Source organism: Pleuronectes platessa, chromosome 19 (assembly GCF_947347685.1).
Source record: "Pleuronectes platessa chromosome 19, fPlePla1.1, whole genome shotgun sequence".
In the NCBI taxonomy this organism is placed as follows: domain Eukaryota; kingdom Metazoa; phylum Chordata; class Actinopteri; order Pleuronectiformes; family Pleuronectidae; genus Pleuronectes; species Pleuronectes platessa.
Genome location: NC_070644.1, coordinates 20,940,545 through 20,964,515, shown reverse-complemented (window position 1 = coordinate 20,964,515; position 23,971 = coordinate 20,940,545). Strand labels below are relative to the sequence as shown.

General features: G+C 46.2%; 3 protein-coding genes and 1 long non-coding RNA gene across 6 annotated transcripts; 2 read left to right on the top strand and 2 right to left on the bottom strand.

Moving 5' to 3' along the window:
- Positions 1-1,834: 1,834 nt before the first annotated feature.
- Positions 1,835-7,218, bottom strand: LOC128424496 (cGMP-dependent protein kinase 1). Its single transcript, XM_053410690.1, has 17 exons — positions 7,081-7,218; positions 6,741-6,854; positions 5,834-5,939; positions 5,621-5,684; positions 5,456-5,533; positions 4,803-4,897; positions 4,580-4,645; positions 4,416-4,490; positions 3,843-3,945; positions 3,627-3,760; positions 3,451-3,540; positions 2,841-2,982; positions 2,575-2,738; positions 2,299-2,421; positions 2,160-2,222; positions 2,007-2,073; positions 1,835-1,933 (listed from the first exon to the last, which is right to left on the bottom strand). The coding sequence occupies exons 1-17, from the start codon at positions 7,166-7,168 to the stop codon at positions 1,835-1,837; spliced, it is 1,671 nt and encodes a 556-aa protein (XP_053266665.1). The 5' UTR covers positions 7,169-7,218.
- Positions 7,219-10,289: 3,071 nt separating this feature from the next.
- Positions 10,290-11,761, top strand: LOC128425103 (EKC/KEOPS complex subunit Lage3). The gene is made up of 3 exons (XM_053411611.1): positions 10,290-10,381; positions 10,930-11,058; positions 11,133-11,761. The coding sequence occupies exons 1-3, from the start codon at positions 10,311-10,313 to the stop codon at positions 11,245-11,247; spliced, it is 315 nt and encodes a 104-aa protein (XP_053267586.1). The 5' UTR covers positions 10,290-10,310; the 3' UTR covers positions 11,248-11,761.
- Positions 11,762-12,299: 538 nt separating this feature from the next.
- On the bottom strand, positions 12,300-15,767 carry wdr45 (WD repeat domain 45). Of its 3 annotated transcripts, none has more exons than XM_053411609.1 (11): positions 15,635-15,767; positions 15,308-15,473; positions 14,709-14,783; positions 14,524-14,628; positions 14,128-14,233; positions 13,950-14,044; positions 13,787-13,866; positions 13,508-13,716; positions 13,282-13,383; positions 13,043-13,188; positions 12,300-12,801 (listed from the first exon to the last, which is right to left on the bottom strand). In XM_053411609.1, exons 2-11 carry the CDS (start codon positions 15,354-15,356, stop codon positions 12,692-12,694), a joined length of 1,077 nt encoding a protein of 358 aa, XP_053267584.1. In that variant the 5' UTR covers positions 15,357-15,473; positions 15,635-15,767; the 3' UTR covers positions 12,300-12,691. The 3 variants fall into 3 exon arrangements, with proteins under 3 accessions (XP_053267584.1, XP_053267583.1, XP_053267585.1); XM_053411608.1 differs by having other exon boundaries at positions 15,618-15,760; XM_053411610.1 differs by having other exon boundaries at positions 15,308-15,560; positions 15,635-15,745.
- Positions 15,768-16,918: 1,151 nt separating this feature from the next.
- On the top strand, positions 16,919-23,123 carry LOC128425079 (uncharacterized). The gene is made up of 3 exons (XR_008333089.1): positions 16,919-17,033; positions 19,730-19,921; positions 22,640-23,123. It is a non-coding gene; the product is annotated as an uncharacterized LOC128425079 (long non-coding RNA).
- The last annotated feature ends 848 nt before the right edge of the window (positions 23,124-23,971 follow it).

The window sequence follows — 23,971 nt, the reverse complement described above, 5'->3', positions numbered from 1 at the left end:
CATGTAGTCAATGTACCACAATAAAAGTACTTAATGTAGAGTACTGTGAAAGTACTTTATCATACTAGTTAATGTGCTCGGACCGTGAGAGTGAAGTTTAAACTTGGCTGATTATCATATAACAACACATTTTATTATCATTGTTATAAATAATAGTCCTGATTTAGTTCCTGATAAAGTATGAACATGAGCAAAGTGATTTGATTTGAATTCTCTTATATTTTTAATAAAAAGCGAAATGAATGAAACAAAGACATTTATGATCCAGACAACAAATATCTATATTTTAATAAATAATAATAATAAAACACAAACTGTGTGTAGCAATACAGACATGTTAACTACAGTATCTATAGAACATAGTTTCCTCTTGTCACATTATTAATTGTTAAATCAAAAACATTCTTATTGGATTTATTTTAGTTTCCTTGATCTCTAGAGTTTTCGACTCTTTTCTGGTTTGAACATTTCCAAGAAGTTTAATTTCAGATTCAGTTTGAGTTTCAGTGTCATGATGAAGAATGGAGTGAGCCTCAGATTGGTGTCGCTGGGGAAGTGGAAAACTGTGTGTGTCTTATCTGTGAGTGTGTTATCAGTGGGTTGTGAGAGAGTCGTTAGAGGAGACGACTGTTTCCATCACGACCTTCTCTTTACGACAGGAGCCAGTGAACCTCGCCGGCTCTGCTGACTCCATTAGCCCCGAGGTCAACCGGCTGATAAACATCTGTCCCCTCGAGCCGCATGGGAAAAGGATCCACGTCAAGAAACTCTGAGGCTTCTTAAAGTGGCACAACTTAGTTTCTTTACAGGCAAATATGAAGATTTAAGATGAAGAACGAGACAAAGTGAATAAAATCCTCTCAACACCTGAGAAGCAACAACCAGTTCTCCCTGTCATCAGCGACTTTCAGCAAAACTCCACAAGAACCTGAAACCTGAACCCTGAGCTGCCATCGTGCTCCAGGATCTCAAACAATAAGAAACTGAACTGAACTGAATCAGCTTCATTCAAATAAACAGAACATCTTCTAATAATCAGGTCAAACAGTTTGTTCTTATTGAAATGATCATAAAAAGTCTTATAATGGTGTGAATATTTGGTCAATTCTTTCATTAATAAAGCCCAGTGTGCTCTGATTGGCCAGCTGCTGCACTCTGCTGTGATTGGCTGACTGCTTGTCTCTCTCTCTCTCTTCACCTGGGTCACTCTCAACACGTTATCTTACACTTTTTTATTAATGACATGTTTCCTCTAAATGTGTTAACTCGTCTGAGGTTTGTTTCCTCTGGCTTGGTGGGTGTGTCAGAGGCGTCCAATCAGCAGAGACGTGTATTTAAACCCCGCCTACTTCAAGAGACAGTGACACGACAGAATGTAAAGTTCTCGACTGATGTAAGTTTACATATCACAGAGTTTTTTAGATGCATCGACGTTGACGTGTTTATAAAAGTTTGGTTACGTTCTGTCTGAGTGCAGCCCTGGCGTTAGGGGGCGTGTCAGACCAGCTGATAGGTGTGCATTATGTAAATTAGGTCCCTGGTGATGTCATCATGATGAGGAAGTGTTGTCAGGACGACTGACAGGAGAGGAGGAGCTCACTTTACCCCAGAAAAATATAAATGTGCGAAATGTGTCAAATATATTCACGATGATTCTGAAGCCACTTCCTTTAGAAGATGTTATTATTGGACAAAACCAGACCAACATTCAAAATATCAACGTTTCAGTGCAGATCTGAAAAACACCTTCGACCTTTAATGCAAACATTCATAAGAAATGAAAAGATGACGCTCTTCCTCATATGGCTTCACTTCCTCTCTCTGAAGGATCCTGTTAAAACTCCAGGTCCCATCCGGACTCCTCGTCGGGGGGGGGGCCCTCAGTGTCTTCTGGGAAATAATCAAAGTTGCCGGTGTCCAGGGGTCCGTTCACCTGTGGGTAGAAACACAGGAGCTTATGGATCTGCTGTGATGTGTGTGTGTACCTCACAGAGATGGTTACCCACTGTGGGCGTGAACGGAGAGTCGGTGGTTCCCTGGCGGAGGCCGTCCCAGTTGAAGCCCTCGAACCACCTGAAGGACAAGGACGTGTTCTCATGACTTATCACACACAGAAAGCTCTCAGTGAAGATGTGACGTGAGCATCTGGATTGTCTCACTTGTGTTTCTGGATGTCCTTCACTCCATTCTTCTGGTTCCCCAGCCGCTCTGAAGGGTTGTCTCTGAAACACACAGTGGAGAAGTTACTGGTGAGGAACCAGCGCTGGGTTTGGCTCACAGAGGAGAGGAGCTGAGAACCTGCAGAGGCGTTTGATGAGGTTGGCGGCGCTCTTCGTGATCTTCTTGGGGAACTCGATCATGTCGATGCCCTTCAGGATGATGTTGTACGTGTTCATGGGATCAGAACCTGAGAACGGAGGACTGGAGACACAGGGAACTTAACTCTCAACAAAAACTAACTCACTTCCTAACTTCAGACCAAACAGAGGATCAGACTGTAAATAAAGATGCAGCCTGCACTTCCTCCAGAAGATAAAATATCTCTGACCCTGAAGTCACAGTCAGCTGTCGTACCTGCCGCTCAGCAGCTCGAACACCAGGATGCCCAGAGACCAGCAGTCGGCCGAGCTGTCGTGACCTTTGTTCAGGATGATCTCCGGGGCCACGTACTCTGGAGTCCCACAGAACGTCCACGTCTTCTTACCCAGACCCACTTTCTTTGCAAAGCCAAAGTCCACCTGATCGACAGAGAAACAAACACACACTTACACAAACAGACACACACTGAAGCTTCTCGTGTTCACTTTATCTGACAGAACCTCCAGAGAACGTGTCCGCACCAGTTTGGCGTATCCTCTGTGGTCCAGGATGATGTTCTCCGGTTTGAGGTCTCTGTAGATGATTCCTCTGGAGTGCAGGAACGCCAGAGCCTCAATGACACAGCCCGTGTAGAAGCGAGTGTTGCCGTCATCGAACGAACCCCTGGAGCAAAAGCAAAGGACTTCAAGGTCTGGGAAAGTGGAGCTCAGACCACCAGGGGGCACCATACACAACATGTTCACTTAGAGTTCTTCATCCTCTGTCTCATGGCCGTGGTCTCATCAAGAAGCTAAATGTAGATTCAAGACTGAAGGTTTTAGTTTTGAATGAACTTTCTGGTTGTAAAGATCAAATTGCTTCGAACCTCAGGTTGTATTATTCCTTCTTAGGAATGAAATCACTTTGATTATTGTTCATAAATTGATTCTTTAGAGAAAATGTCCTTTATATTTAAACCCAGCTTCACAAATTAAAGTTATATTGTTTTTGACATCACGTAAAAACCCAAAGATGTTGAAATGATAATCTCTTCACCGACAAATCACTAAACAACAGAACCAGTTCAGCAGTTGAACTGGTTTCTCTTGTGAAGTGACGTGTTCAGTGGGAACCAGCGGCTGCGGCGTGCACCTGTCTCTCAGCAGCGTCCACAGCTCTCCTCCCAGACACGCCTCCAGCAGCATGTACAGGTACTTGGCGTCTCTGAAAGTCCGGTACAACCTGCACAGGGATGAAGAGTGGGTTTGATGAAGAGGAGTATCCTGGGAACCAGAACAGATCCCGCCTGACGTCAGACTCAGACTGACCTGATGATGAAGGGGCTGTGAGCCTCCATCATGATGCGGCGCTCCGACAGGATGTGGCCCTGCTGGCTGGTGTCCAGGATGTGACGCTTCTTCAAAACCTTCAGGGCGAACGAGCGACTGGGATCCGTCTTTAACTGCAACTGAACACACACACACACACACACACACACACTCAGAGAGAGCCTGCAGATTAACGGCTGCTACGTGCACACACACACTGACCAGCTCCACGCGGCTGAAGCCTCCCATCCCCAGCGTGCAGATGACGTTGAAGTCAGTGAGCGAGACGCTGCTGAAGAAATCTGCCTCGGCCTGCAGCCTGCAGCCGGCAGAGGAGACACGACTCAGAGAGAAGACACACGAAGAAGAAGCTCAATCGAACCTGACGTGCTTCAAACGAGTCGACGGTTCTGTCGTCTTCAACTTTAACATCAAGTTCCTGAAAGATCTCATCTTCAACAACCACTGATCAGTATCACGACCTCCAGCAGTGAGTCCGGACACCTGCTGCAGCTCTGTCTCCATTATCACAAAATCATTTGTACGTTATCATTTAAAATAAGAAAGATACTCTGACCTTACAGTTCATATTCAAACTGTAATGAACTGTTTTAATAAAAAAAAAATACAACCACATCAAACCACCTGAGGTCGTTTGAGGTCGTTTGACCTTTGCCCTCCTGACCTGTCAGGAAAGTAGGTCAGTAATGAGTTCAACGGTCCGATTTCCTGACTGTTACACAAACCTGTAAACACACAACCTCTGTCCCACTGAGGCGTTGAACTCACTTTGCTTCGACCTCGTTGTCGTCGCTCGGCTTGTTGTTGACATCGTCCAGTCCTCCAATCAGCTGCTTGAACGACCTGAGACACAAACAACCAGTTTCCTTTACCCACCGCCTCCAGCTCCGTGAAGAGTGTGATGTTCACGGTGAACGAGGAGAAACACTGACTCTCTGTCGATGACCAGACACGTGACGTCTCCCACGGCCGTGACGCTGGCGGTTCGGACGTCCTCCCTGGACACGGACACAAGACAGGGACATGGAGTTACTGTTCCAGAAACTTAGAGAATATGAAACACAGGCACGTAGCTAGTGCCTGTGACTGAACCCGAACATCAGTAAGGTCATGACTCAAACAGCCACTAGAGGTCACTGTCTTCCTGTGTCTCACCCTTCCAGGGCCTGCTCTCCAAACCAGTCTCCTTTAGAAAGACTCTTCTCCACCAGCAGCTCGTCCCCGGCTGCGTTCTGCTGAGACACCTTCACCTGTCGACATCACACATCACAAAGTTTGGTGACTCAGCGCTAAAAATAAAAGTCTCTCAGCTCGTCCCTCAAACTCTGAGTGTGAGTAAAGTGATGCAGGATGAAAAGCTGTGTGGGAGTTTCCTGTGTGAAGTCAGCGTGTGGTGAGGCTGCTGTTAACCATGTCCCATCTGCTAACATGGAGGAGGCGGGGCTTATGAGCTGTACTGCAGCCAGCCACCAGGGGGCGATCAGCTGTTATGACCAGCTTTACTTACAGCCAATCATTCAACCCAATGACTGTAAATCAATATAAACAATGCGTCTCCTCATCTTTCCGTCAATGACAATGAAGCTCAAACATCTGGGATTCGAACGCTGCCTCTTGTGGTGATGACGTGATTCACAGTCAGTCAGAGCCGTGCTGATCGTGGAGTCGTGGTTTAAATGTGAATTTTTATATGATTGAAATGATGTTAATGTTTGATATTGATTTCTGGAGTCGGCCGAGCGAGCTCCTCCCCTCTCTGAAGATTGTCCTCCTCATGCACCTCCTCTCGTGGTTGTTGTCTTCCTCACCTGTCCTTCGCTGATGATGAAGAACGTGTCTCCGGTGGCTCCCTGACGGATAATGTAATCACCTTCGCTGTAATGAGTCTGAGCAGAGAGATGCACGTGAATCATCAGATCTACAGACAACACGACAGACAGTGAGAGTGTGTCAGTGAGCAGAGGAATCATCACCTCCTCCAGGACATCAGCCAGTTTACTGAGGACGTCCTCAGGTAGCGACTGCAAGGAGGGAACACTGGGAGGGAGGAGGGAGGAGGGAGGAGGGAGGAGGGAGGAGGGAGGAAGGAGGAAGGAGGAGGGAGGAGGGAGGAGGGAGGAGGTGAGTTAGGAGACGTGAGTCACTGTGATGAGTTGAACAACAGGGAGCAGATGTATGAGCTGTACCTGCGGAGGAAGTCTGTGTACTGGGAGAGTTTGATGAGACCAGTCCTCATCATGATGGTCTGGAAACCCTGACGGTCGATCGCCCAGAGCTTGATGTCAGTTAGAGCTAAAGATAGAGAGAGAGAGAGAGAGAGAGAGAGAGAGAGAGAGAGAGAGAGAGAGAGAGAGAGAGAGAGAGAGAGAGAGAGAGATGAACAAGGCCATCTACAGGATGTGAGACTTGTTTTTATAAACTCCACCAAGAAGGTCACGTTAGTTTGAGTCTTTGTCAGAAAGATTATAGAAAAACGTCTGAAGAATGTGCGTGTGTATGTGTGTTTGTGTGTGTTTGTGTGTGTGTGTGTGTGTGTGTGTGTGTGTGTGGGTGCAGCCTGATTGAATTAAAGAGATAAAGAGTTGGTACATGTGCCATGAACTGAGCTCAGCGAGGGACAGTTTTATAATTGGAATTTTTATCCTTTATTTTTCATTTCCTGTATAAAAGGAAAAATACAGGTTCGTCCAGAAATCACAAAATGTCACTTTATTTGTGCAGTGTGTGTGTGTGAGTGTTGCCTGTGTGTGCGTGTCTGTGTGGGTGTAGTGTGTTTGTGTGTGTCAGATGAGGAAAGGGCCCTGAGCAGTGAAGATGTTTGTGTTTGACCTTCATCAGTTTTTCTTTTTGTCGGTGGATGAATAAATCAGCTCGGTTGTAACAACTCGTCCACAAACTGAACTCATTCGTTTCCAGCAGCGTCAATGGGAGTAGAGACCTTCACTGGTTTAACAGGGTCAGTGTGCAGCTCTGACTCAGAGAAGAGAAGGTGCTCATGTCACAGCTCTTTGACGAGGACGTCTTCACCAGCTGTGGGGAGAAGCTGTGTGGGTATCTAACCCGTGTGCTAAGCGTGTGTGTTTGTGTGTCTACCTGTCACGGTGGCGGTGCGGGTGCAGTTGTACAGGATGGCGAGCTCTCCGAACACTTTTCCTGGACCGATGGAGCAGAGTTTCTTCCCTTGTTTGCTCACCTCCACTTTCCCCTCTGTCAACACACAGGTTGGTTTCACTCATCCAGGAGATCAAACTGAAAACTCAACAAACAAAGTTCCACAGACGACGAGTCGAGTTTTATTTGGACTCAGATCTGTGACCTCTGAAGTCTAAACAGTTCGTCTTTGTGTCTAAATAAACATTTGTTCCAATTCTATAATATCTTTGATGACAGTAAAATGATCTGAGCACAGTTTGCACAGTGACGTGTCTCTTACCCTCGAGGACGTAAACCGTGGAGCCGTCGTCTCCCTCCTGGATCACACAGCAGCCTTTAGCCAGGCTGGTGGGACTCATGCAGTCCATGATGGTGAGGATCTGCACACATCAGCCCACGCGTCAGCAGCTGTTTAACATCACACACACAACGAGGGAGCAGCACAGATGTGTCCTCACCTGCCCCTGCTCCAGATGTTTCATGAAGTCGTTGTCCATCAGCGCCCTCTGGATCAGCTCACTGGATCTGCAGGTACACAACAATAGAGGTCAAAAGGGTCAAACTCTGTGGTTGTGTCTGTGTGTCTCTGTGTGTCTCTGTGTGTGTGTGTGTGTGTGTCTGTGTGTGTGTGTGTGTGTACTCACTCTTTGGACTTGCAGTAGCTGGTGAGCGTGACGTCACTGAGCTTGGACGGGTCCAGAGCTGACGGCTCCGCTGAGATCGCCTGTCTCTTGGTTCGCTGCGGCTCGTCATTCTGCACCGCCGCTCCTTCTAGAAACATCCAGAGACCATGGTTAACCCACTGAGACCATGGTTAACCCACTGAGACCATGGTTAACACACTGAGACCATGGTTAACACCCTGAGACCATGGTTAACACACTGAGACCATGGTTAACATCCTGAGACCATGGTTAACATCCTGAGACCATGGTTAACATCCAGAGACCATGGTTAACATCCTGAGACCATGGTTAACATCCAGAGACCATGGTTAACATCCAGAGACCATGGTTAACATCCTGAGACCATGGTTAACACACTGAGACCATGGTTAACATCCTGAGACCATGGTTAACACACTGAGACCATGGTTAACACACTGAGACCATGGTTAACACACTGAGACCATGGTTAACATCCTGAGACCATGGTTAACACACTGAGACCATGGTTAACATCCTGAGACCATGGTTAACACACTGAGACCATGGTTAACACACTGAGACCATGGTTAACACACTGAGACCATGGTTAACACACTGAGACCATGGTTAACACACAGAGACCATGGTTAACACACTGAGACCATGGTTAACATCTGTCGGACACTGGCTCTCAATAAACACGGACGACATGCCGGCTCCCAAAAGTGAAATGAACTCATGACGATCGCCCCCTGGTGTCTGGCTGCAGTATAACTGATAAACCTCCTCCATGTTAGCAGACGGGACATGGACCAAACTAATGTCACTGTTAGGCAGCAACAGATTATGTTTCCTCTAGGTTCCGTGAGAACAGAACAGTGGATCTTAAAGCTTCAGTTCTTCATCATCTATTCGGTTGTTGTGATTCCTGATTTCAGTTTAAATTAGTTTTAATATAAAGATAAATTCAATGTAGCTCCTCCCCTCTTAAAACCTGGATCCTGGTTCCACCTGGACCCGGTGATCTCCCTGACTCACCTGTGCTCGCCCTCTCTGCAGCGGAGGGGGGGTTCTGCGACGGCCGGCGGTGCCGGTCCATCTCCAGCTGCAGCTGCCGGATCACATCGTCTTTGGTGTCCAGCTCCAGCTCCAGCTCGTCGATGAGAGCGTCCCTCTGTCGCAGCTCCTCGATCTTCAGCTGCAGAGCCAGCTGCAGGTCCCGCAGGGTCCCGGCACTCTTAGACACCGCCATGTGGACGAGCATCCACGGATCAGCTGGACAACTGATGGAGGAAGATGTCTGAAGATAGAAAGTTCATGCTCAGGAAACGTCAGAGTAAACTCCACTGTGCTGAGGTTCAAGAGGTTAACGGAATAAAGACCACACGAGGAAGAAGCACCAGTAGAAACAGAATTGACCAGTAGGTTTTTCCCATCATATCTAGAAGCTTGATGACATAGTGACGACTCACAGGACTGAATGATGGACTGAGTTCCCTGCAGGAGATAAAAACTTCCCTGACAGAGCTGCACATTGTGAGATTCCATCTTTTCATTCAGTAACGAGTTGATGAAGAAAAGAGGGAAACACTGAGACGGAGAGTTCGCTAATCGTCAGATGAAAACATTCACACCTGCTGACTTGAGATATCGTGTTCAAGCGTCGAAAAAACATGATGTGTGAGGTCACTGTCACCTTTGACCTTTGACCTTTGACCACCACACTCTAACAAATCATCTTTGAGTCCAAATGAACGTTTCTGCCAGAGTTGAAATAAATTCTTTACGGTTATTTTGAGAAATCGTTTTCATGAGAAGACAAACCGGAGAGAAAACACAAGTTACATCATCAGCTGCTACTGCATAAAGTATATAGAGCAAAGTATTTAGTACGGTCCTATAGTCGTTTATCACAGTCAGTAACGACAACCTGTAACGCAAACACACATTCATCATGTACTCACTTGTTCAGCCCGCAGGAGACAGTCCGGTGAGGAGAGAGGGAGGGAGAGAGAGAGAGAGAGAGAGAGAGAGAGAGAGAGGGAGAGAGAGGGAGAGAGAGGGAGAGAGAGAGAGAGAGAGAGAGAGAGAGAGAGAGAGAGAGTCCACTGTCTGTCGTCTGCAAATATCTCAAAATATCAATAGATTTTGAATCATTACATCGTTTTATAGATGATCACAGGGAGTCAGTGGATGAGAGAGAGAGAGAGAGAGAGACGGTCCTTCAGCAGTGAGGAGGAGGAGGGGGAGGAGGAGGAGGCACAGCTGAGTCTGACAGCATCACTACAAAATAAAAGTCTCACTACGCTTTTATTTTGTAAGTTATTACTATTAATAGTTTGTGTGGTTTATTAAATCTGCTGAAGTTGAAGTTTGAAATCCATTGTGTCTGAATAAAATAAAATGAAAATCTCTTATGCACGTGATAGTAAAATGTGGATTTGGAAATTAAGTGAAAGAACATGTGTGTGCCTTATAATAATAATAATAATTGATATAGCAGCAGCATTTTGAACGAGCTGTAAACAAGTTACTAAAGTTTGATTGATGTATAAAGTGCATTGCAATAATCTAGGTTTGAGCTTTTCTAAGTCGGGGAGAGATTTAAATGTGTCGTAGTTGGAAGTAAGATAAATATATTTTATATTTATATTTATTCAATTCAATTCAATTCAATAGTTTCACAATTGTGTATTAATAGAGAAAATCCACTCTCTCTTTATTATTTTATATTTCAAGCGCTGTTGTGGTACACCTGTAGTACCGCACACCGCCGCAGGTCGCAGCAGCGGCCATCATGTCTGCGTATCACCGCACCGGAAGAAGAAGTCACTTCCTGTCCGGTCACTTCAACACAAACAAAATGGCGGCGCCAGGCGGAGAGAAGGAGGATGTTCGCGGGAAAACGAGCCCTGAACCCGGGAAACTGGAGTTGTATCTTTTAAAAAATCAGCCGATCGACGAGACGAAGCTGTGACGTCACAGACAGCGTTAACAGTTTCATATTAATTCATGAAACAGGAGAAATAACTCGACGACCAGTGGATGTTCAGTTTCTCTGTGGAACCTGTGGTTAAACCTGTGTTTGTGTACAGTGAGAGGAAATGAGTTGTGCCGAACTCACTATCAGAGCTTCCGGTTCGCAGAGTGTCTATGAAGGTAAAGACAAAGGTCACCGGGTCATTGTGACACTGACGAAAACTTTAAAACTGAAAGATTCTCAACCCAGTTCTTCCTCAGAAAGTTGATGGACGTTTATGTTCATTCCTGAGAGACTCATCCACACTGGACATGTGGAGGTGTTTACATATATTCACTTATAGTTGGGGGTTATTTGTAGGCCACAAATACTCTTTATTTTCATTCTACGTTGTAATTTTCCTTTCTTATCTTATCTCATAATAAAATAATTGTTTGTCTCAAATCTCAAATATTCCATTAACCAGTGACTTCTCCAGAAACGTTCTTTAACTGTCCTGCAGCTCCCTGGACGTCCCTTTCCCGACCGCTCGAGAAGCCGAGGTCGCTCTGGGCTCTCTGTCCCCAGACCGAGAGCCGAGGAAGGGTGGGATCAGTAAACGCCTCTCTGTGTCCGGCAGCACGTTGTCTGTGTAAGAGACATGAAGCTGCTTCTGTCCTCAGATTGTCCCTCTCTGCAGCAGCTCAACGTGTCTCTGTGTTTCAGGAGGTGGAGCGCAGACGAAGCTCGAGTCCTCCGAGTGTCCGTCAACTCGTTTCTGGATCATCTGTCACTCGTTGTCGAGACCATGCAGATGTTTGGCCCCCCCGTTTCCCAGTGAAGCTTCTCTATGGATTCACGACTACGAGTCTTCGATGTTGGACTTTTTCCACAGGACACGGGTCCGCCACCTGGAACAGGTTCAAACTGGAGTTTTATAAAAGACGTTTGAGTAACTGGCAGCTTCAGATCTGCGTTCTGGTTTGTTTTAAACTGGAAGATCTGAATGTTTCCTTGGAACTGGACCTCGGAGGCCGGTGGTGTGACTGGGATCGAGTGTCTTTTGTGAAGATCAGCTCCAGACATGTTTTAAACATGGAGATTACTTTTGTGTCATTTTTGTTTCTCCAAGAACATTTGATAAAAAATGTTAAAACTGCATCACATGCTCCTGTCATTTAAAAATCCAGAGTGTAAATATCTGTGATTGATTATTTCAAAAGTTGCTCAAAAGATTTCTGACTTTTTGTTAAAGTTGATTAAAACAAATGATTCCTATGATGTTCAGATGAATATTGACCATAACTTCAGGACTAATTTATTCTGTATTAAATCACAGCTTAAATACTTTAGAATCGTTTTAAACATTGATTTATTGCTGATTTTAACATAAATATTCAAACCATAAAATCCAATGACAAATCCTCAACCAAGTTGATACCCAGACAAACCAGCAGGGGGAGCTGTCAGTCAACAACTCGTCCACATTTGTTTTGGTCACGTTGATTTCTCAAGAGGAAGACTCGACGGGAATTTATTAAAATCTCCTTTTTACAACCAAATATACACAAAGCATCAGAATACCAACTTTCTAAAAATGGATTTTTACCATAAAACTTCCCTTTCACAATAAAAGCATGAAGTTGCACTGAAATGTTGATTGCAGATTTCCTGTAGTAAGCACAAGCAAACAAAACCTTATTCCTTAATAATATTAACCTGGAATAAATATTCTATGATTCTGAAGTATTAGACTTTAGATGTTTTAATCTAGATTCAGCAGCCTAGCGTGCACACAGCGTTTACGTCAGGACACACGTGCTGTTGCATTTCTCCCCACTTGACTGCAGGGGGCGCTATCTCTATTGGCAAGTAAATCATTTGACAAACCGATTTCTTAAAAAAGGACTTTATTTTCAGTGTGACTTTATTTATCTCACAAACACAGAAAAGAACAGAATCTTGACATCCACTTATTTCATCATCTTACTAATAATCGATATCAGTTTGCACTTTTGTCTTTGTGTGGATTTCATGGCTTTTGTTTTTATTGTGAAGCATTTTGTGACGCCCGCTCTTCAAAGCAGCGACACACACTTGTGATCTGAAGTCGATTAACACTCCCAATGGACATTAACGTCAACTTACATATTTAATATTAAAAAAATAATTTAGAGTTTTCAATAAAGTAACACTGCTTCCTCCTGTAGAAATGATCAAACACAGGACTTGATAGAGTGTCTCCACAGGACACATCGTCCTCCACGTGTCCAGGAGCCGGTTCCTCAGAAGTCGTCGTCATCACAGATGTCCAGATACACGTCGAAGGCTTCACGGTTGCAGTTTCCATCGGGGGTGAACACGTACTTGTGGAAGGTTCCGTCCACACAGATCGCTGCGAGAGGAGAAATGGATTCACGTGAGAAAACAACACAATCTGGATCTTTGTGAGACGCAGACGACTCCTTCTGATGGAGCTGTGATTGGCTCAGTAATGACTGGTAATTGAAAATGTTTCCAGTCAACCATCAATTCATTTCAGAGACTTGTATACACAATACAACAATATCAAACAAATTGTGACTGAACTGAAAGTTTCAACAGAATAAGAAGCGAGTGTTTTCACGTTTCCTCACCGATGACCGAGTTGACGTTCTTGGACGTGTTCTTTCCAAAAGCACAGATACAGGCACATTCAGCCGGAACGGTGAAGCTGGCCAGCGACCACTGACTGTCCACGTACTGACCAATCACAGGACCCACCTTCCCCACACGAGCCAGTCTGATGAGAGGAACAGGATCAGAGAGGAGGGTGAACAGGAGAAGTTCTCATGGACAGTTCAGAAGCAGAGCGGCTCAGAGGAGTTAGTCTTACGCAGAGCGACGGTTCAGTTTGGTGTCTTTCAGCGCAAAGATGTGAACTGTGCCTTTGTCACTGGAGGCGCAGAGGAACGACGAGTCGTGACTGAAGTTGATGCTGAGGAGGAAACAAAGCAGAGGAGAGAAAGTAGTTCAGAGCTGGAGCTGTTCCAACAAGAGGAGAACGTGCAGCTGACCAGTCACAGCCCCACAAACCCAGTCCATCAGAAGGGGCTGCGTACCAGTAGAGGGTGGCCGGGTCGGTTCCTCTGCGGAGCTCCACCAGCTTGTCTCTGGTGGTGGTGTCGAACAGGCGGATGAGCGTTCCTTTACGAGAGGCCGACGCCGCCACGCTGCCGGGCTGGTTCAGAGCCACGCAGGCGATCTCGCTCTGGTGGGCGTTGATGGTGAAGGGGGCGGAGGAGGTTCCAGGTTTGGTGTTCGACAAATCCTGAAGAAAACAACCTTTATTTTTACATTTCTTCAAACGACTGAGGCGTTTCTGTTGGAAGTGAACTTACAACTAGCTGCAAGCTGCCGCACTTATGACCTGGAAACACCAGCAGCTGCTTCTCCAGACTGGGACACAGATCACACAGACCTGGAAGAGAGGGAAATACACCAGTGGATGAACTGATTCGCAGACTGTGACTCGTATCAGACAGAAGAGAGCATCTCTTTTACCTTTGGGGTTGTCTCTGGTGTCAAACTCAAACAGTTTGACCGGGTTGTCTGGGAAACTATACACGTAGATCCTGTTCTTTAACACGATGATGATCCTGGAACAACCACCATGAAAGTTACACGTTGTGTAGCTGCACAACAACAAACCACCGGAGGAGCAGCTCGGACTCTGACTCACTTGTCGTGCCTCATGCGAACGGCCAGAACCGGTTTGGTGAAGGTGAACTCCAGGACCAGCTTGTCTTTGGGGTCACGTGTCTCTCGAGCGTCGTCCCAGATCAGAACTGAAATGAAACTGAGACGTTAGATCGTTCACAAGTGCTACAGAAAAGAGATCAATGAATTTCTAATGCATGTTTTTTTAACATTAAGCTACAAGTTGAGTTATCAGCTTCTGTTCTGTCAGAATAAAAGCATGGTAGTTTCCTGTGAACTCAGTGATATTCATACAAATGTCCCTGAATCACTGAAGGATCCTTCAAACAGGATCTGAATGAAGTTCTGCCTCTTTGTTGAGACGTGCACAGTTTGAATCTCACACGGTCCGATGTGAAAGGTCGTCTCGTTCTCTCACCTGATATTTCAGAGAACTTTGGGTTCACTCCTCCTCCGACCACGGCCAGCAGGTTGGACCGGTGCAGCATGGAGCAGAGCGCCACGCTGCCGACCTGCTCATGGTCTGAGACACAACACACACAACTGACCTTTAGTGACTGAGAATGAAACAGGAAGTGTGGCAGCAGCAGGAGACCCACTCACCCAGGTGACCCTTCTCCATCAGAGGCTCCACGTTATAGATCCTGACGCCCGTCTCCATCGCACAGCAGAAACAACCTGGTGACAAAAGACACAATTTAAACAAGTTTATCACAGGCACACAACCCGCTGCGCTGGACAGGTGTGACATCATCATACTGTTTGGATGCAGTTCTGAGATTTGAGGATATTCTGCTTCAATAACATGTTTTTATCTTGTACTTGTGGAAAATGTTTTAAATCAAAACTAATAGTTAAACTTTTCTCTGATGCTCTGAGGAAGAAATCTCCACTTCAGTTTGATCCTGTACAGAATCACAACAAATACACTTTATACTCTTTAGCTCCAATATGACAACACAATGAAACACGTTTCTGATCAGATTTGTGATTTTCATGAAGGTTTAACTTGGATATTTGCTGTTTTCATACGTTTTATTTAATTTATTTGATAAAAACTAGTTTTACTTAGTGTTGGATGAAGTTTTAACCCTTTGTTCGTTCTCAACACATTCTTATTACAGCCCAGTCTTAAACACTTTATTTGACTGTATTATTAATCTTGTATTTTGATGAAGTTCAGACTGAAACATGGAACTGACTCTGGTCCTGGTTGAACTGGAGGCTGTTGACTCCTCTCTGCTGAGCCATGGCTGCGGATCCACCGGCACCAGTCCGCTACCGAGACGTGACTGCTCCGGTACCGGTCACCTGCAGCTCCACCGGGACCAGCACCTGGGACCGGGACCTGGGACCGGGACCTGGGACCTGGGACCGGGCAGAGGAGACAACAACAGACTGAGTGTTGAGCAACAGCCGCTGGCGCTAGCTGGGTGAGCTAACACACGTTAGCATCTGGAAACAGGAATAAACAGATTTAATTTGATAATATAAGAAGTGACAGATGTTCACCGTGAACAGATGTTCACCTCGAAGAAGCAGCTGCGGAGGTTAAAAGATTAAAAGACGACGAACGGAATAAAAACAATAAAAACAAGAGCAGGACGAGGCTTGTTTTTGTTTTCCTACAGTGACGTCACACACGCGTGCTTCCGGTTTACTTCCTACTTCCTGTTTAGTAAAAACTTTAAAATAAGACAAAAATAAAAGCATATAAACGCCTACAACTTAAAAATGTTTATTATAATGATGATTAGAACTGTAATACATTAATTATATACGAGCTTTCGTTAGAGGCATGATTTTAGAGGCATTTAAATTATTTAAAATTTTATTTATTTTAGATACTCTTTCATTTGATTCTTTTCCATTGTGGATCATCTGAAGTCCCATCGGCATGGAGAAAACGTTTCATTTGGAATGTGAAATTCCTTTCGTTTTTACAGCAACACACACATGTTAGATTATTATGATTGTCACATTGTGTTTCCAGTAAATAGTAAAGTTCTTATTCTTTAACAGGGACAGAATGATGTAGTTCTGAAACTAAATCAGCGACTCAGTAATGTGAGATTCACATTATTCTCATATAATCTAATATAAAATGATATGTATGATGTGGGATGAGATGAAGACAAAGGACCTCCTCCTCCTCCTCGGGACACAGCTGCTCCGGGTCGGGACACGTGGACACTGAAGTAGCTTCTGGACAATCAAGGATGAAGATGTGGTGTAAAATATCAGGATCCGATCTTATTGCATCTGTCGCCGGCTGTAACGAGCTGTGTCGTCAGCCTGTGTTAACCTTCTGATCTGCTGTAATGTGATTGTGCAGCTCACAGGAAATCTGCAGCTCCTAATAAACCTGTATTCAGACGGATTCATCTTCTTGTAAATATGGCTGATGAATGTGCGGCGGCGAGGAGCTGGCGCCAGGCTCCTGTCATCACTACAAATCAGAGTTCTCTATACTTGTAGAATTAGCTGCTCTGTGTATTTCCTCAGTAGAAACAGGAGAGCGTTCTCCATCGTCTCCCCAGAGAATCACTCAGCTTCACAAACAGCAGCTCAGTGCTCCACAAACACACAAAGCTCCGTTTTAATCGTTTCCTGACTCACACTCTTTGACAAACTATTCTTTTTGAAAACAATGCAGCGTCCTCCCACTCGTCCTCTGGAGCCGCAGCTCGGTGGCTCCAGGCTCTTTGCCCCAGCAGCTCCCAGCTCAGCCGCCGGCAGGCCCCTTCACACACACTCATGGTTGTGTTGCACCAGATGTTGTGTAAGAACATGACTCACATTCCTGAAAATACCATGAAGTGCTGCATTTCTCTCAGAACCAGTTGTGTAACGTCCTGTGTGGCTCAGCAGTGGGTTTTTAAAGTCAGAGACGACTCTGTCCCAGTTTGAGTTTTCAGTCCTCGTGAGGTGAGACGGTTTCTCTTCTGGTGTTATTCTAATATTTTCTCCATCTGCTCACAACAATCATCATTTTTCCATTTGAACAACATGTTTTTTAATTTTACAAATTTGTTTATGTTGTTTCTCCATCCATCTGTATCTCTTACTATCATCACTCTTTCATTTTGTCCTGCCTACGCACCCTCCCTCCCTCCTTCCTTCCCTCTCCTTCCTTATTTCTTCTCCTTCCCTCTCCTTCCTTGTCTTTTCTTCCCTCCCTTCTCTCTCCTTCTTTCTCCTTCCTTCCTTCCTTCTCCTTCCCCTTCCTTCCTTCCTTCATTCCTTCCTTCCCCTTCTCTTTCCTTCCTTCTTTACCTTCCTTCTCTTTCTTCCCTCCATTCTCTCTTCTTCCCTCCTTCCTTCTCTTGCCTTCCTTCCTTCCTTCTCCTTCTTTTTCCTTCCTTCTCTTTTCTTCCCTCCATTATCTCTCCTTCCTTCCTTCCTTCCTTCCCCTTCCTTCCTTCCTTCCCCTTCTCTTTCCTTCCTTCTCTCTCCTTCCTTCCCTCTCCTTCCTTCCTTCCCCTTCCCCTCTCTTTCCTTCCTTCCTTCTCTTGCCTTCCTTCCTTCCTTCTCCTTCCTTCCTTCCCTCTCCTTCCTTCCTTCGCCTTCCCTCTCTTGCCTTCCTTCCTTCTCTTGCCTTCCTTCCTTCCTTCTCCTTCCTTCCTTCCTTCCTTCTCCTTCCTTCCTTCCCTCTCCTTCCTTCCTTCCCCTTCCTTCCCTCCCCTTCCTTCCTTCCTTCGCCTTCCTTCCTTCCCTCCTTCCTTCCTTCCCTCCTTCCTTCCTTCCCTCTCCTTCCTTCTTTCGCCTTCCATCCCTCTCCTTCTTTCCTTCCCCTTCCTTCCTTCCCTCTCCTTCCTTCCTTCCCCTTCCTTCCTTCCCTCCTTCCTTCCTTCCTTCTCCTTCCTTCCTTCCCCTTCCTTCCTTCCTTCGCCTTCCTTCCTTCCCTCCTTCCTTCCTTCCCTCTCCTTCCTTCCCTCGCCTTCCTTATCTCTCCTACCTTCCTTCGCCTTCCTTCCATCCTTCCTTCCTTCCTTCTCTTTCCTTCCCTCTCCTTCCTTCCTTCCCCTTCCTTCCCTCTCCTTCCTTCCTTCCCCTTCCTTCCCTCCCCTTCCTTCCTTCCTTCCTTCGCCTTCCTTCCTTCCCTCCTTCTTTCCTTCCCTCTCCTTCCTTCCTTCCCCTTCCTTCCCTCTCCTTCCTTCCTTCCCCTTCCTTCCCTCCCCTTCCTTCCTTCCCTCTCCTTCCTTCCTTCCCCTTCCTTCCTTCCCTCTCCTTCCTTCCTTCCCCTTCCTTCCTTCCCTCCTTCCTTCCTTCCTTCTCCTTCCTTCCTTCCCCTTCCTTCCTTCCTTCACCTTCCTTCCTTCCCTCCTTCCTTCCTTCCCTCTCCTTCCTTCCTTCGCCTTCCTTATCTCTCCTACCTTCCTTCGCATTCCTTCCATCCTTCCTTCCTTCCTTCTCTTTCCTTCCCTCTCCTTCCTTCCTTCCCCTTCCTTCCCTCCTTCCTTCCCTCTCCTTCCTTCCTTCTCTTTCCTTCCCTCTCCTTCCTTCCTTCCCCTTCCTTCCCTCCTTCCTTCCCTCTCCTTCCTTCCTTCGCCTTCCTTATCTCTCCTACCTTCCTTCGCCTTCCTTCCATCCTTCCTTCCATCCTTCCTTCCTTCCTTCTCTTTCCTTCCTTCTCTTTCCTTCCCTCTCCTTCCTTCCTTCCCCTTCCTTCCCTCCTTCCTTCCCTCTCCTTCCTTCCTTCTCTTTCCTTCCCTCTCCTTCCTTCCTTCCCCTTCCTTCCCTCCTTCCTTCCCTCTCCTTCCTTCCTTCGCCTTCCTTATCTCTCCTACCTTCCTTCGCATTCCTTCCATCCTTCCTTCCTTCCTTCTCTTTCCTTCCCTCTCCTTCCTTCCTTCCCCTTCCTTCCTTCCTTCCTTCTCTTTCCTTCCTTCTCTTTCCTTCCCTCTCCTTCCTTCCCTCTCTTTCCTTCCCTCTCCTTCCTTCCTTCCCCTTCCTTCCCTCCTTCCTTCCCTCTCCTTCCTTCCTTCCCTCTCCTTCCTTCCTTCCTTCCTTCCTTCCCTCCTTCCTTCCTTCCCCTTCCTTCCTTCCTTCCTTCTCCTTCCTTCCTTCCCTCTCCTTCCTTCCTTCGCCTTCCTTCCCTCTCCTTCCTTCCTTCCCCTTCCTTCCCTCTCCTTCCTTCCTTCGCCTTCCTTCCCTCTCCTTCCTTTCTTCTCCTTCCTTCCTTCGCCTTCCTTCCCTCTCCTTCCTTCCTTCCCTCTCCTTCCTTCCTTCCCCTTCCTTCCTTCTGATGAGTTCAGGGGGTCCATGCTGGGTTTGGAGGCCCAGAGGAAACAGATCAGGTTGATTATTGATCGGTCACGTGACCAGAGGTGCGACACCGAACCTGAGCGTCCACAGTGTCACAGGGTTGATACCTGCAGGGGTTCGTTTTGTGATCTGTGTGCAGATCAGTGAAAACGTTTGTGTTATTGTTATCTTTAACACTGGATGTGAAGCAGCATCATTAATTCATGAAGCAAGTTGGCAGCAGCAGCAGTTTTGTCGCCCACCGGAGAATTCACACACAGTCTCACTATCAACTCCGATATGACAAACACACACACACCAGAACAAACATATACACACTTCCACACACACCATGTCACTTTCTGTGCCATTAACAGCTAATTAAGATGTGGATGTTCTCCTCGGGGCAAGTGTTCGTCTCAACCGCCTTTCAAGAGGCTCCTGGTCTCACATTAATCTGCGTCCTGAGGGGAACGAGGACATCGATCTGCTGTTCCCACCACATCAATCTCACTCTGACCAGATGAACCAGATTAAAGAGAAGATGTTCATCACATCCAGGAAGTGAGGTGACCAAAGCCACACACACACACACACACACACACAAACACACACACACACACACACACACACACACACACAACATTATCACAAAATACACAGTGGAAAATTTCCTATGAATCCTTAATTAATTTATCCTTCAAGCAAACCTAGCTGTAAGCAGGGTCATATTTTCAACTGCGTGTGTGTGTGTCTGTATGTGTGTGTGTGTGTGTCTGTATGTGTGTGTGTGTGTCTGTATGTGTGTGTGTATTGGAACTGATCAGTCTGGATGATTCATGTTTGATGATGACTCTGTCAACACCAGCACGTGCACTGGGCACACACACTGGGCGTGCTGGTGTTGACAGATGGACTCGATGGAGCAGAACATCAAGATGAGGTCAACGTGTCCAGAGAGAAACTCACGGATTCATTTAATGATGATGTTTGAATCTTCTATCTTGCTCGTGACTGTGTGGGTGGCAATGAGCTGCAGAATCCACATGAATAATTAATATTCATATTAAACATCTCGTCTTCTTGTCTCCTCGTAACCCCCCCCCCCCCCCCCCCCCCCCCCTCCTGCAGCTCAGGTTAATGAAAGCAGCAGATGATGGGATGACTCAGTGGAATGAGGATTTACAGTGTTTCCTGCTCAGTGAAAGTTTGACTGTCAAACTAAATCCTGAACTCAGCTCTGCAGCAGTGAGCTGTGTTTAATACCCCCCCCCCCCCCCCACCCTAACCCTAACCCTAAACTTCAGATCAGCAGCTCGTTAAGTTTCCCTCCCTTTTAAAAAATATGTTTATAGGAATAAATATGTACATTTTCATGATGTGTTGTCTTGTTTTTCTGGTTTGTGGCACAGAAGTTGCTTTTGTCAGTTGTTGTTCGACATTAGACCAAAATGATTCTGATGGTTAAACTGTGAGACAGTAATCAAAGGGAACCGGCGGATTTATCAATCAGTGTAATTGTCTATTCATATTTCTGAATCTGAAATCAAAGTGATAAACACACGTCCATGGCCCGAGAGCACCACCTGTCACCAGATGAGTGGCAGCAGGTCACCTCCTCCCTCTCATCACTCTCACCTCTGGACGCACAAACAACAAAGTGTGTGTGGAGCTCCTCCACTCTCTGCTCGCTCGCCTCGTTGAAAGACACACAAATGCCAAGTTGCTCCCTTCAATGTAATTAAATGGTGATTGTCAACCCGCTGCGCGTCGCCCACTGGTTTGTGTGCATTGTGCACTCGTCCATCAGCTGAGAGGAGACGCTGCACTCAGGGAACTCAGGACCTTTACGTTCAGAAGAGATTGTTACCAAACACAGAATCCTGTAGGGAACTGGAGCCGGTGGAAAGAGGACAGACCGGGGGTTAGTGTGTAGATTACAGAAGTATATAGAAATATATGACATGTAGAAGTCATTTAATATGATAATATATGATGAATAGCTGCTGTTTGTCCTGCAGAGACAACTCTGTCTTTTTGTGTTTTTTTTTGCCTGAAGCTGTTCTCACACCTGAACTGTCATGTTCCTGACGTGTTCCTCACATGTTCCTCACATGTTCCTCACATGTTCCCGAGGGTTGGGGCCTTATGAACCTGCAGCTGCCTGGGGCCTCTGCTGGTTCACCTGGTAGCAGATCTTCCTTGCACGTCTTTGTGTTTGTTGTGCGTCTCTGGTGGCGCCCCCTCTGGTCACACGACTAACTGTAATCGATCGCTGATTAACGATCAGATGAGGGATGGAGAGGGTTCAACCTGAGGCGAGCAGGAAACGTGTCACAGCTCCTCACCCATGAGTCGTAAAAGAGAATCAGTCGCTCAGAGGAACCAGTGGAGGGAGAGATTCTGAAGATGAGGACGGATGGAGGACGAGATTCTCTCTCTCCGTGTCCGTGAGATCAGCAGCTTCACTAATGAAAGAATCGTTCTCATCCTTTTTATGTTACCTACTTTTTCTTGCACATTTGTACTCTGTGTGTGTGTGTGTGTCTGTGTGTGTGTGGGTGGCAGTGTGTGTCATCGTCTGTGGCTCCATCTCTCTAACTCGTCCTCTCATTGGGGTTATGTTGAGCAGAGTGTGACGCCTGGACGTCTCTAATCTTCAAGTCCATAAAGTACACACACACACACACACACACACACACACACACACACACACACACACACACACACACACACAAAGACCAAAGATCCTGGATCGTGGCCACAGTTTGTGTGTGTGTGCGTGTGTGTGTGTGTTACCACAGACTAAATAAAGACGACACTTCCTCCTCAAATATCTAAAGCTAAAATATTTCAGATACTGACAGTTTAACCCCTGAATGAATTCTAACCCTAAAACCAACAGTTCAACTTGTGGGTTCAAACAGTTGCGTCCCCACAAAGTGTCGACCTCCAGGTTGTGTAACTTATAGTGAAACCAGGCTGCACATCGACGCAGCTGTAAATGCAGCCTGAGGCGTGAATTAAGAAGCATGTTGTGCATAACATGAATATCTGATGAGCACACGTGAGGGAGAAACAAAGAGCAGAGAGCTGACTGGGCCTCACCTCTGCAGAGTGGACAGCTGTCTCCTGCTGGGACGTGGAGAACAAAGTGAAAGCAGCGACAATAGAGGAATATCAGCTAAGTGGTGATTTTCTGGTGAGAAGCACTCAGACCTCAGCGAGGGAAGTTTCATTCTGCCTGGATCGTTGAGTCTGACATGAAATCTACCTTTCTGTTTCAGGAGGGTCGAAAGAGCAGCAGCCAAATTACCTGAGTGGGAGCGAGAGGGGTGTGTGTATGTGCATGTGTGTGTGTATGTGTGTGTGTGTGCGCCTGCTGCAGGACACACTCCCTCATCTGTGGTTCATGAAGCTCAGCTCCTGCTCCCGCCTCCAGACAGATTTGATTTCTCCTCAATCAGCTGCAGAATCGTTGGTTTTGCAGAATAAAAGCTTCAAACTGACTTTTCACTGCGGGTCACTCCAGAGGAATCACAGAGATTCACATCTAAACACAGTTTGTACATCCAGTAAACAAATTCCGAAAGTCAGCCATAGATTTTTTAAATAAATGTTCAAAGACTCAGGGTCCAGAAGTGAAGCTGATGTTGTACTGATGATCAATTATGATTATTTCTGAGCCAAACTGCAGAAACATTTAAAACATATTTTCACGGTTCGGGACAGAAGTGTTTCTGTTTAACGAGCAGATGAGACTCAACAACAACTCTCTCTCCATCGATCCCAGCGACTGCAGCTTCTCGTTCTCACTCTCCTGCTGGAGGGGAGGTGTTGGTGCTGCAGAGCGACTCCACCTGAGAGACTGGGAGGTGTGGGACTCCTTCATGGGAACAGAAGCTCACGCTGCAGCCGAGTTCACAGGGAGCACGTGACGTCCCACAGGGAGGAGGCGGACGCCACAGGGCTCGGCAGGCTGCTCTTAATGGCTCCTATTAAAAAGTCGCCTCGTCTTCCTGGTGGAGGAACCATTTGTCTGATGGCGCCTGTTGTGTCAGAAACTGCAGGAGGAAAAAAGAGCGGCCGCCTCCTGGAGACAAAAGAGACAAAGGAAAGGAGCCGTGAAGATTGAGGAGATTATTCATAACTCATACATCGATTAAGACGAACGAACATCTGCTGAAGTGAAAATACTCAGACAGACGATTTAATAAGGAGAGTCTGAAGCTGCTGCTCAGGTTGAAACAGCTGAGACTCTTCAGTTTGACTGTGGTGACGGGTTAAAGGTCAAACCGTCAATATGAGTCCACATCGGCTCAGGTCGACTCCACCTTCACACGTCTTCATCAATCCATCACGTGTTGCAATGGTCACGCCTTCTTTTTAAAAACTAAGATGGAGAAATACATTATTAAAGAAGTAGAGTCATTTGCTCATAGACCAACCAGTGGAGTCGCCCCCTGCTGGCCATTACACACAATACAGGTTTCAGACATTGGCTTCACTTTCCGGACACACAGTATGAATATTTTGTTCAGAATTGACTTTCAAACAACACAACAAATACAACTAGACACACATTACAACACATATTTGTTATAACAGATTGATTTGAT